The 13,702-nt window shown below is 44.7% G+C and overlaps 1 protein-coding gene across 1 annotated transcript in view; it reads left to right on the top strand.

Annotated features, from left to right (window-relative positions):
- The window catches only part of GALNT15 (polypeptide N-acetylgalactosaminyltransferase 15), a 50,244-nt gene extending 37,060 nt beyond the window's left edge, over positions 1-13,184 (top strand). The window contains exons 6-10 of the mRNA XM_008568164.1: positions 592-786; positions 5,480-5,611; positions 6,014-6,118; positions 8,660-8,803; positions 11,553-13,184. Coding sequence (XP_008566386.1) covers positions 592-786; positions 5,480-5,611; positions 6,014-6,118; positions 8,660-8,803; positions 11,553-11,699 — 723 coding nt within the window. The 3' untranslated portion in view covers positions 11,700-13,184. The remainder of the gene's footprint in view (positions 1-591; positions 787-5,479; positions 5,612-6,013; positions 6,119-8,659; positions 8,804-11,552) is intronic.
- Positions 13,185-13,702: the final 518 nt, after the last annotated feature.

Raw genomic sequence — 13,702 nt, 5'->3', positions numbered from 1 at the left:
AAAAAAAAAAAAAAAAAAAAAAAAAAAAAAATGAACTTCAGGCATTTGGGAGTGTAGGCAGCGTAGTGGAGAGCGGGCAGAACCTTCCTGAAGCAGCAAAGACCATGTTTAAGGAAAGCTCGCTTTCATCTCCTCCACAAATGGCTGCTGGTGCCTTTGCAGCAGAAGACTTCACATGCTTTTAGAAATCCCCGGACCACAAAGGACAGCTTTTTCGCTAGGAAGCCTCCTTTAGGTAGCAGGGGTGCCGATCCATAGGGCTACAGCTCTGAGGGCTGAGTGTGTGTGTGTGTGTGCGTGTGTGCATGTGTGTGTGTGTCAAGGGCGGCATGCTCAGGCAGTTGTCTGGGTGTGGCCCCTCACCCCACAGTTGTCCTGGCACAGCTGCCACCATTCTTCCCACCTTGTCACTTTCCTGCCCAGAACTCCCAGACCTGGAAACTGTACTTTGCCTTGAGAACCGTCACTGTCTTGACGCTTTTTGCTAACGATTTCCTATGCATTTGCCAGCCCCGCACAGATGGGGCCCCTTACTTCACACTGTTCTCAGAGCTGGAGTGCAGAGGTGTTGATCTTCTCCCTTTATGGCAGGCCTGGCTCTGTGGTGGCTCGGTTGAAATCCTTCCCTGTTCTCGGGTGGGGCACATCTACCGAAATCAGGATGCTCACTCCCCTCTTGACCAGGAGGCCACACTGCGGAACAAGATTCGCATTGCTGAGACCTGGCTGGGGTCATTCAAAGAAACCTTCTACAGGCACAGCCCAGAGGCCTTCTCCTTGAGCAAGGTAAGAAAAGAGCCGGGTGGTGGCTTCTGCTCCCAGCACACACACACTGCTGGGCTGTGAGCTGGACGAGAGGACCATGTGCCACAGACGGAGGCTGGGCCCCTTAAACAGAGACACATACGAGTGCCCACTAAACAGGCCTGTCCCTCAGTGTGGGGGAAGTCTGGCAGGGATGCCCTGTGGAGGAGCCCCAGTGTGTCCCCTTGCTCCCTGGTCCTCAGGGCATGGTCTCCTGCCCATCCTAGATCCACCCCCTTCCCTAGGTAGGAACAGCCTCCAGGGCCTGGGGTGTTAGGGCTCCTTGAACCTCAAGGTTGTTTACTTCTTTAACTAGGGAAAGAGTTAATAATACACAAAGTCTCGGGTCTCAACAATAATTCTCAAGGTCTAGACAGGCTAGGGCCCCTGTCAGTCCCCATGAGTTAGTCACTTTATTACACAGAGTGGCACCGACTCCTTTCCCCATACAGGAGTAATGCCACTAATGGCAGCCTCCTGAGTGACTCCAAGAAGGGATCTGAAATGCAAGGAAAATTCTCACAAGGACTCCACTCAATTCTTAGCTAATGTCTTTGTTCCTCTTCCGTCTCCTCCTTCTCCATCTGTGGGAAGTGGAAGGATGTGTCCAACTCTAGACACCATTGCAGAAACTCTACAGTCTGATGGTTAAGCTCATGGATGTCAAGAACAAGACTGTCTGGATTTGAATACTGTTTTTTTTTTTTGTCATATGATCCTGAAAGTTCCTAAAACACTCAGTGTGTCTGCATCCTCATTTGTTAAGCCTTCCTTATGTTGTTAAGATAATTAAATAAGTTAATATATCCAAAGCACTTAGAAGATTGCCTGGCTCTTTGTAAGCCTGCATGGCTGTTTACTATCACCATTATTGCTGTGGTTACTAAGAGTCAACAAAGGCCACCTGATCACCTGCTCTGTGCCAGGCCCTGTGTGGGTCCTGCAGGGGATGCAGAACTATACCCCAAACTGTGAGTTTCCTGGTGAGGACAGGAGCTCCCCTGGGAGTGATTAATGTCTGCAAAGATGAGAGGGATTGAGAGAGATTCCTCCTCGACGTGCTTGCAAGGGACATCTTCTTAGGGGAGGTGGGGTTTGAACTGTGGCCGGATGGGTTCAATTCAGACATCCAGTGGAGGAGCTGGGGGAAGATTCTGGAGTCCCTGAAAGTATAGCTAAAAAGCTTAGATTTTATCCAGTGAGCAATGGGAAGCAAGCAGTGTTCTACAGAGTTCTACAGAGATCCACAGAGCTTTTCTGGTTTTTAACCTCTTGGCTTTCTTTTAGCCAAAGCATCTTGTTCTCTCTTGAGATGTCAGTTTAGCATTTAACTTTTGCTTTCAGAGGACACTTGCTTAATGTTGATACACACTGCATTTATAAAGAACTCTTAAAGAAGTGTTAAATATAGCATAAATTCGGATATACCGGACTAATTTTCCACCAGACAGGCTCACTAGAACATGGTATGTTGGGTGTAGCCAGCTTAATGCAATAGCATGAAAATTAGTTCCAGAACTTCAACCTTCTCCCCACAATTGTCAGTGCAATTACAAGTGTCTGTGAAGATACACTTGGCTTCAGGCAATTACAGAAATTGGGACCTGGCATAATGCTGGGTTTTTAGAGCTTGACTGGTCTGCTTTTGAGAAAACCCAGTTTGCTTGTGTAGTTGCTAATTAGCAGGGTTTTTTTAGTGCTTGTTTGTGCTCACCCAAGCCCTTCATTCTATAAAACAGTAAAAAAAAGGCCCCATAAAAGAGTGTGTTGCTAAAGAAAAGTAGGGAGAGAACTAGAAGTAGAACTGGAACTAGAACTAGAACTAGTACAAACAGGGTTTATTTTCTGCCTCCTGGCTCCCTGACGTATGGAAACACTAATCTTCAAATGTAGGCACCACTCTCTTCTAGGAATAGCTGGAGTCTCACAAAGTAGCTCTCCTTTGTGATTCTGTCTGAGTTTGGCTGAGAGGCAGAGATGTTTTTGGTCTACAGAAGGTGCTCAATAAATGTGTCACAGACTTACATGCTCTCCTAAGACAAGGACAGTATTTATTCTGCTGACCATTGAAATCTCCAATGCCTAGTTCAATTTCAGACACACAGTAGGTGCTCCATAAATATTCCTTGATGGAATGTATGGATAGTTATTAAACCTGAGGACATACTTTGGCTCTGACCTTTTAGAAGCTATTGACTCTGGCAAAGGCGTTTAACCTCTGAGAACTCAAGAACTATTGTGAGGCTACAATGAAATAAAATGTGAAAGGGTGCTTTGGAGAATATAAAGTACCAAGTAAATACTACACTTACTTTCATAAAGTCTGTAGTAGAGGTACCCTTTTCTTCTATCAATTTGGGTATCCATTCTCTGATCCACAAATGTCTCTCTTTGTTCATTTGGCAACTTTCTTAAGGAGAATGGCAACCCTACTGGACGTTGAGAAGACATTTAGCAGAGGTCTCCCTTTTTTCTCTCTCTTTTGAACATTCATTCCCATTAATTCATGTTTTGGAAATATCCCATCACTTACTTCGATTTCAAGATTTCAATGACATCCTTGCCTCCCTAAAGGTGTTTGATAGCATGCATTTTCTTTAAATTTAAACAACTAAAAATGAATTTGCTCTAAAGGTTTCTATCTGACCCCCCTCCCCCAACCCTCACACGGATTTTGATACAGAAATCCTGTGCACCCAAAAGACAAGCCCAGCTGTTCACTGCTGAGGGAGTTGACAGTCCCTTGTTTCCTCCTCTCTCAGGCATGGTTGTACAGAAGGGAAAGTTCATTGTCAGTATGCCCCCTCATTTGAGGTTGAACGAGGGTTAGGTAGATTTGCCATTTTGTCTCATTACCAGGAAAGCTGAAGGTGATGGAACTTGCACAAAGGAATATTTCTGCTTTGGTTCAACAAAGTCCAACACTGGAAAGGGGCTAGGGAGGCCTCAAATAAACTCTAAGAATGCCGAGAAACCATCAAAAAACTTATACTAATTTCCCTAGAGGAAGAAGTAATAGATTCCTTTGGTTTAATGATAGGTAAGTATTTTGAATAAACAAGAAATCCCTGACTTAGAAAAGTTGTTCTCCAAGGGCCGGCCCGGTGGCGCACTGGATAGTGCGCCGCTTGGGAAGCACGGCGGCACTCCCGCCCGAGGGTTCGGATCCCACATACAGACCGGTTCCCGCTCACTGGCTGAGCGAGGCGCGGGAGCAACACCGAGGGTTGCGGTCCCGTTGCCGGTCCTGGTCCGGTGCGGGGGCGACACTGAGGGTTGCGATCTGTTGCCGGACACGGAAAAAGACAAAAAAAAAAAAAGAAAAGTTGTTCTCCAAGTCTCTGTGGATAAGACTCACCAGGAGAAATGGCTACAGTGCAGACTCCAGGGTCCCCAAACCAACCAACTGAACACAGTCTCTGGGGAAGGGCCCAGGAATGTTCTTAATAAGCTCCGTGGACATTCCTGAGGCAGATGATCAGGAAATCACACTTGGAGATGCATGTCGAGTGGATTTCAATATGACAGACACAGACCTTCCTCCTTCTAACATTTCCATCTGAGGACTAATAGAGGGAAAAAGCAGAATCAAACTAAAGACTTCAGACAGCCCGCTGCGCTGGCATCTCATTGCCAGATTGGAAGCCATCAAGTTGGAACTCACATGGACATCTTTCTTCTCCCCATGCCAGGAAAGAAGTAGCTCTTTTTTGCCTTTGGTCATTACAACCCCTACTTAGCACCTTCCCTAAAAATATCCAGGATTTAATGCTAAACTTCCAGGTAGTGTTCTTTGTATCATATCAATATAGCCCAAAATATTAATTTATATTAATGTCAAAGATTTGCCTTGATATCCATCCCAGGACAATTGTATTTTTTTTTTTTGTCTTTTTCCGTGTCCGGCAACAGATCGCAACCCTCAGTGTCGCCCCCGCACCGGACCAGGACCGGCAACGGGACCGCAACCCTCGGTGTTGCTCCCGCGCCTCGCTCAGCCAGTGAGCGGGAACCGGTCTGTATGTGGGATCCGAACCCTCGGGCGGGAGCGCCGCCGCGCTTCCCAAGCGGCGCACTTATCCAGTGCGCCACCGGGCCGGCCCCAACAATTGTATTATAAAGGCGAACCTCAAGGAGAGGGAAAGTGTAGCCCTTCATTAATGGAGGTAATTGGGCACCTAGAGGGGAAGAAAGATAAACCTACCTTGCCAAGTCCCCACCCCACAATTCCCCAGCTGACTGCATCTCAGTTGCCTCTGGGTCAGGCCATGCCCCTCCGTGAGGCCCACTGTGGTCCTGCACCACACCAAACTAGGTAAAAAGCCCCCTAATTTTGCCAGCTTCCACAGAAAAGTCATTCAAGAACAGATATCACGGTCTCAATAGACTAAAGATTTGAGGGGTTGTGGGAAGCAGGTCATATCATTTATAATCTTGCTGGCTCCCCAGCTCTCTCTATGAAAAATCCATCTTACTCTGTGCCTTCCAAACCCTCTTCTCCCAGCACACGACCCTCCCTGCTTTCTGCAGTCCTAGGGAACTATGGTCTTGGCCCCCTCATTCTGTCCCGGTCCTTCACCTTCTCCCCAGCCACCTCTCTCTCTCCCCATCATGTGAATTCTAGCATAAAACAAGCTTTCGCCATCTTATTGCCAGTGTCTTTCTCCTCCCCCAGGTTGAGAAGCCAGACTGCACAGGGCGCTTGCAGCTGCAAAGGAGACTGGGTTGTCGGACCTTCCACTGGTTTCTGGCCAACATCTACCCTGAGCTGTATCCATCTGAACGCAGGCCCAGGTTCTCTGGAAAGGCACGTCATGACCCGGGGGAGATGGGGAGGAAAAAATGGAGGGAGAGGGGAGCTTCCCAAAAGAAGAACTGGATGTTCAGGTGTTCCATGACCCTGGACAAGCAGTCGTAAGCTTGGCAGGGCCTCAGAAGCCTCGAATCAATCCCTTGCTTCCACACCAGCCTGAGGAAGGTGACTGGGCTGCCCCATAACCTGCCCCCTCAGCAGGACAGGTGTGGCCTACCTCCTCCAGGAGGCCTGTCCCTTAGGATCAACGGCTTCAGCTTGACCCCACTCATTGTTGTGGCCTTAACAGTGCATCTTGAGCTGCGCCCCAGAGAGTAAAGGAGAGGGATGGTGCCTGACCCAGGGTATCTTTACAATGGACTTGGGATTCACTTCTGTGTGTATGTCCACTTTCAGCTCCACAACACTGGACTTGGCTTCTGTGCAGACTGCCAGGCAGAAGGGGACATCCTGGGCTGTCCCATGATGCTGGCTCCTTGCAGTGACAGCCGGCAGCAACAGGTGGGTGGCTGACTACTCAGGATGGAAAACAGCTGAAGGAAGACTTGCAAGTGGGTGGCATTTTTCTAGGATGCCCCTCACACATCCCTTTGAGGTATCTCCTTTCTGTGGTCCCATGTCCCTTGGCTGTCCATCGTTCCCCACTGTAATGACCTATCACAGCTCTGCCCAACTCACCCTCAGCTGGACATGAACAATCATCAGAGAATAAGAGCATCTTAGTTAGAGGGGAATGGAGAGGCTGTTTAGCCAATCTTTTCATTTGACAGATGAGGAAACTGAGGCTTAGAGTCACTAGCCCAGGGGTTGCAAACTCAGATGCCTCCAGGGTTCAGGCAGGGTTCAGGTGTCTGAGGAGAAAGAAGAAGGTAATAGAGTTAGGGGAAGGATCTAGATGCAGCAGGGTCATTCTAGCATCCGTATAGGCCCCTTGGTCATTAGGAAGGTCTCCTTTTATCTCAGGGTATTTCTTCTTTGCTTCAAAGTTTCCATCACAGGAATAACCTCCCAAATCAGTAGAAAGCCTCCACTGATTCCAGCTGAGAGCTGGTGATCCACTTTTCACAACTTGGGTGATAACCTAGAAAGTCTAGCCTGTCCCAAATCTCTTCTTTCAGAGGCCTTTGAGTTAAGCTATCACTTCCCAAAGGCCCATAATAAAAACAAACAATAAAGTACAATTGGAGATATTCATTGAATAAATCAGGTGAAGCCCAAAGAGCCTGGGAGCAAAGGACAGAATATCTCTCAGAGGGCCTAGGGTCCAGCCCCACAGAGAGAGCTAGCTGAAGCTGGGCTTTGCAGTGCAGGCCCTGGGTTCCTCGGGGCAAGCCTTGGACCTGGAGGACATCTGGGGAAGGAGATGCTCAGGATCCACCTGGCCTTTTCCAGTTCTGCCCTTTACCAGTCTTCCAGAACATACCAATAGGCATTCACACTTAGCACAAGGGATGAGGACATACATAGAAAGTGCTGAGTGAGGAAGCCATGTGATAGGGTGAAAATTGTCCAGGCTTTGTAGTCAGACACGGCTGGGTTGAATCTCAGTTCCCCCACTTTCTAGCCGTGTAATCTTGATAGGCTTCTTAACCTCTCTGAGTCTTGGCTTCCTCATCTGCAATTGGGGATAATGCAGCCTCCTTCATGCAAGCAGATTAGCTCCTTTTTGATCTTTTTTATTTGTTGTTGTTGAGAAAATTAGCAAGGACTTCTGGAGCCACAATATTGTGAACTAGATAAGCTGAAACCCTTCTCTGAAAATACCTAAATATGATATGCTGAATAAAAAATACGAAACATCCTTTTTCATGCATATGTAACTGAGTTTATAAGAAAGAAAGGGAAATCGCCAGGGGCCCAAAGAGGCAACTGAAAATAGAGCCACAGGGCTTGGGCTGAGCTGCGCGGCCAAGGGTGAGGGCATGGTTACCATCAACCTCAGGAATCCAGGGGTGTTGGCTCCATGCAGGGATAACGAGAGCCCTCCCTCAGCCCATGAGAGATCAGAAGTTGAAAAGGAGACTTCCATGTAAAGTCAGAGTTGATCTTCAAAGCATAACCTGTCCTTGAAAAGTTTGACTAGAAATATCTACCCACTGCCACAGGGAAATGGCAAGGAAGCTTGTCTTCACTACAGGAGCTCTGAGTAGGAAAGAATTACCCTCCCTGAGAATTTTTAACTACAAGCTTGCATCCAATATGGGTTTAGGGTTCAAATGTTTATTAATTGTGTGGCTTGGGAATCCTCAAGCAGGACAGGATATCTAATTTGCAGGGCACAGTGCAAAATGAAAATGTAGATTCTCTAATTTGACAACTATTAAGATTTTCAAGACAGTGACAGGAGAGCATTAAACCAAGTGTATTAAACCAAAAACATTAAACCCTTCTAAACATGAGGCCCCATGTGACTGTTCAGGTCATATGCCCATGAAGCAGATCCTGTCTCTAAGCCACAAAATTAACATAAAAATTGGTTCAGGCTGCATCTGGCAGGAACAAAAATAAAATGGTTTGTCAGGACATGCCTTCCAATTAGTCCGCACAGGCTTCTCACAGTCAAAGCCCCTCTGCAAAGGTATGCACGATCCAATACTATAAAACACTGGGTGAAATAGTCACCATGAGTGAGTATCAGCAGATATAGTGAACAGCAGGAAAATTAGTTTCAGGGCAGGTCAGATCTCTTCAGAAAGAGATCAGCTTGGACCTCAGAGAGTTTCCTCATCTGCCGTTTTGTACACTCACAAAACACACAGCATTCTTTATGGCCTCTCCTATGATCTAGTATATGGAATAATGGAGGAACATGTCAGAATGCATAAATGTGAATGTGAGAGCAGCCAAATGTGGACTTCAGAAACCGAGGCTAGTCTGGTAGCATGTCTGTGGACTTGACCATGAGATATGGCCTTGCCGACCCCAGTAGAATCTGAAGATTGCCCCTAGACCTCAGCTTTATTGTGAGTTCTTTTTGCCCCATCTACAGCTTTAGAGAGGGTCTTTTTCTGGCTGTGCTAACAACCATTCCCTCTGTCCCAGCACCTGGAGCACACCCGCAGGAGGGAGATCCACTTTGGCAGCCCACAGCACCTGTGCTTCGATGTCAGGCGAGAGCAGGTGATTCTTCAGAACTGCACAGAGGAAGGCCCTGCCATCCGTCATCAGTACTGGGACTTCCAGGAGGTAAGTAATCTGTTCAGGAAGGGCTCAGCAGTGCTGCTGGTCAGAAAGAATTTCTGGTTGGTATTGCATCCCAGGCTCTTCCAAGAGGTCAGGTATTTCCCTATAGACCTGTGACACTTTTGTTTAACTCAGTGGCTTGGCACTAAGGCCTCAGGAGGAGGTAAAAGCAACACAGCAGAAAAGTTGGGCTACTGGCATCTTGAAATTTATGAATTTGTCACATCTTGGTATAGCTCTGACCTTGTCGTGGCAGAAAGGGATCAGCCCCCCTTTGAAGTTTACTAGCTCAGGTCACCAGTAGGAGGGTGGACCTTGTTACAGAGGCAGTTGACCACCTTAGTGATGTGGTTTTAGGAGCAATGCAAAGTCCCTCCCTTAACCAAAAAAGGTGGATATAGATATAGATATTAGACGGCACTTTCTTCCTTTTAATGCAAACTTCACTGTGAGAAATTTATCTTTCTAGTAAAATTTTGACTCCTATTACCTTGGGGAAGAGAAGCTCCAGATCCTTTCCAGAAGTTATGCATCAGTAGAGAGGAAATAGGAGAAATATAAGTACTTAGGGAGAGTGAGTGGGTCCCAGATAGAGGACTGGGATAGGAAGGTGACAGTATCAACAATCAGTGTCCATATACAGCTTTTTCTCCACCTCAAATCCTCTGAAATGAGTTAGGGTATTAATATACAAACAAATAAATATATACCTTAAAAAATGTATTTTCTTCAACTTCTGTTTGGGGATAGAGAGGGTGAAATTACTAAGCAGAATTCTGTGCATTAGTACTCTTAAAGCAGGCTGTGAAAGAAGAAAACCATACAATGGAAAACTTAAGCTGAACTCACAATAAGCAGTTGAGAATAAAGCTCGTGGGGATTTGGCGACAATTGAGCCCAGGACTCAGGGTCCCACACATGCTCAAAAAAATATTAGAAAACAAGTTAAGGTCCTTTATGAATGATCAAAAGCAATCATTCTGAGCAAGTCCTGTGAATAAGATACAATTTAGAAACGGCATTTATAAATAAGTAAAAGATCAGTAAGATACACCCAGCATATTTCAGGCATTAAGAAATATGACTTTAAAAAGGTATTATCATTCAGCCAGAAAAAGGAATGAGGTACTGTTCATAGTGAAACTATTTACAATAGCCAAGAGGTGGAAGCAACCCAAATATTTATCCATGGATGAATAGATGACAAAATGTCATATACATAAATAATGGGATATTATTCAGCCTTAAAAAGGGAGGAAATTCTGTCACATGCTACAATATGGGTGAACGTTGAGGACATTATGCTAGGTGGAATAAGGCAGTCACAAAAGACAAAAACTGGGGCCGGCCTGGTGGCGCACTGGATAGTGCGCCGCTTGGGAAGCGCGGCGGCGCTCCCGCCCGAGGGTTCGGATCCCACATACAGACCGGTTCCCGCTCACTGGCTGAGCGAGGCGCGGGAGCAACACCGAGGGTTGCGGTCCCGTTGCCGGTCCTGGTCCGGTGCGGGGGTGACACTGAGGGTTGCGATCCGTTGCCGGACACGGAAAAAGACAAAAAAAAAAAAAAAAGACAAAAACTGTATGATTCCACTTATATGAGGTGTCTAAAGTACAACGGTGGTTACCAGGGGCTGGCAGGAGGAGGAAAAGAGAAGTTGTTGTTCAATAGGCATAGAGTTTCAGTTTTGCAAGATGAAAAAGTTCTGGAGATCTGTTTAAAAACAATGTGACTATATTCAGCACTCCTAAACCTTACACTTAAAAATGGTTAAGATGGTAAGTTTTGTTATGTGTTTTTACCACAATAAAAAAAAAAAGGAATAAGGTACTAATTTATACTACATTATGAATAAACCTTGAAAATACTATGCAAGGTAAAAAGGCCAGTAACAAAAGGCCACATATATTTCCATTTGCATGAAATGTCCAGAATACCTATTTTATGTAAATCTATAAACACAGAAAGTAGATTAATGACGTCTAGTGGCCTGGGAGGAGGGAGGAAGGGGGAGTGACTGCTAATGGATAGTAGGTTTCTTTTTACAGTGATGAGATGATCTGGAAGTAGATAGTGGTGATGATTGCACAACTTTGTAAATATACTTAAAACCACCAATTTGTGTAGTTCAAAAGGGTAATATTATAGTATATGTCAAATCAAATAAATACACATTAAGGTTAAGATTGCTTAACTTTTAAAAAAATCTAATTTTTCTTGAAAAGGGGGATGGTTAGACTTAGTATTAAATCTGGTGAATTGTGAGCAGGGAGTAGCCATAGTATTCTGAACATGGCTGGCTTCAGTCTTCAGTGTATCCTCAAGATCTTACTTTCTGCTACAACCTGGTGGCAACAGTACTAAATTGCAGGATTAACAGAGGGTAGAGCTGATTAAATCCTTTCGAAAGCAGAAATTTACAACTACAGTCATGATAATGTCACAAACACTGTATAAGACCAAATATGTTCTATTCCCTGGAATTTTACTAACCAGAACTCTCTAAGAAATGGAACAACCACAATAAAGATAATTGGATTAATGACCCCCAAGACTTTGAATGACATCTGAATTTTAAGGCTACATAAATTATACTTTATATTAACCAAAATACTACAGTTCCTTTACAGGCCAGTTCACACCACCTCTATTATTCTCTTAATGATTAGCATGAATCTTAGAAATAGCTTCTTTGCTGACTGACTTTGGAGGGCTGGTTTTCTTTTTTAATGTTTTTTCTTTTCCTTTTCAGAATGGAATGATTGTCCACATTCTTTCTGGGAAGTGCATGGAAGCCGTGGTGCAGGAAAACAACAAAGATCTGTACTTGCGTCAGTGTGATGGAAAAGTCAGCCAGCTGTGGCAATTCGACCAAGTCAGCCTTGTAGATGAACGATGAATGCCAGTGTCAGAAGGACAAGAGAGTCTTGGCCACTGCAGCTCAGCCCCAAGGGGACTAAAAGAGCTTGTACATTTTATGAGGCAGCCCCTTTTGTGTTTGTGCTCCTGGTGACAAGAAAGATGAAAGCTCTATGAGAGAATACAGCAAGTCTCTTCTTCTTGCACCTTATTTCACAGACTGCTGGCTGTTTTCAAAAACAGAAAAAGAAAAAAATGAATTTATTGGTTCATTGTCTTCATCACCGGAAGACAATCATTACATAGTACAGAAGAGCCTTCTTTTTTTTCCACTGAGCACTTAACAATTGCTTTTATCTCTGACTAGGGAAAGAGGCCTGGAGGTTCTCTGACAGCACCTCCGTGATACATATATCCAATGGATCGATTTCTTTGTCTTCAAATAGCCTTAACTTGGATTGTCTGTGTAGTCGACCATGAAAATTAAAAAGTGAAGAGGATTTAATGGTGTGAGGCTCCAAAAACTTTGGATTAGGTTTATTAACACGAATTTTGTGTTCATTTGTTGAGCCATTGCTCAGAAGAAGAAGCTACAGAGACAAGGGTAAGGTTGGAGAGAAGACAGAAAAGAGCTTTGGCCCAATTCTTCAGCTCAACCTACAGCAGCAAGGGGTCAGTAAACCTGGGATAAGATTTTTTCATCTTAACGAGAACTTCCTTGGAACTTTCTACCTCCATTGGCCCTGCCCTAGCCCTTCTCTAGCTTGGTTAACCATAACCAGATTCCCTTGCAATATATTTCTCTTTAATCATTGGTGTTAGAAGGATCAGGAACAGGCTAGGCAGTCCCATTAACAAAGCTGTTTACAGCTGAGAAACTCTCTTGATGCCCTGTTTGAAGGTTGTTTCCATTGACTGGATGAGAAATAGCAACCTTTGCAAAGTGGCAACCTTCATGAAAGGGAAATGCCATAGTCCGAGCCAAAATTCTTATGAGAGGATACATAGTTTGGTGTTAATGTCTGGGAGGGTTGACAGGGACATCTCTGAGTGTGTAGTTACTGTCTGGCACCCCCCAATGTACCCACAGATTGACCTTCACAAGTGTGGGGAGAATACACCTCACCTAGAGCACAGCCAAGGCTAACAACAGCTGAAGGTTGACCTCCCTGGGACCTGGCCTACCTAGTTTGGCCAAAAGAGTTGCTGAGTGGGTTTGGTTCTGCTGTTAAGAAGATGCCCATTTCTCCCCCACATGGAGTTAGCTCTTCACGTGCTCAGTTTAGAAACCTCCCCTTAAAGACGCTGATCTCCTTTGGGCTGTCTCAGAAAACAGTATATTTCAAATAGGAAAAATGAGGTAGGAAGTGTGGGTTTCCAAACAATACCTATCATAATTATCTATTCATTTCCCACATGCTTAAGTCAATGGCCCACTACATTTCTCCTTCCTCAGAATACACTCTAGATCTGTCCTGTCTGATACGGTAGCCACTAGCCAAATGGGGCGATTTTAATGTAAGTTCATTAAAATTTTTAAAAATGTAAAACTCAGTTCCTCAATTGTACTGGTCACATTTCAAGTGCTCAATAGCCACACGTGGTTAGTGGCTACTGTATCGGGGAGCACAGATATAGAACATTCCAGCATTGCAAACAGTTCTATTGGACAGCACTGATGTAAATAGATCACCCCCTATAGAGGACAGATTTTAGCCACTGTTTTCTTGCTTCAGACCTGTCTATATTTAAAACAAATTCCACTAACATCCCAAGGCTGAAATGGAGCTAAAAATTCTAAGATGGCAGCCTTGTAAAGAGTATTAATGGTTGAAGAAATAAAATTAAAGACCTCTATTTTTTTAATGAACTTTATTATTGGCATTGTGGGTGTTTGAAGTTCCTGGGATAAATTAATATAATTAAATAAAAGGCTGAATTCAATTGTGTAAGTTGTGTTTGGTAGTAATTAACAAAAGGACCCAGATGGCTTATTGCTTAATTAGTTGAACAAAGCAAGAATGTGGTGTTTCTTGCTTCCTT

Source organism: Galeopterus variegatus, unplaced genomic scaffold (genome assembly GCF_000696425.1).
Source record: "Galeopterus variegatus unplaced genomic scaffold, G_variegatus-3.0.2 Scaffold382, whole genome shotgun sequence".
Taxonomy (NCBI): domain Eukaryota; kingdom Metazoa; phylum Chordata; class Mammalia; order Dermoptera; family Cynocephalidae; genus Galeopterus; species Galeopterus variegatus.
This window is presented reverse-complemented; position numbering and strand designations above follow the sequence as displayed.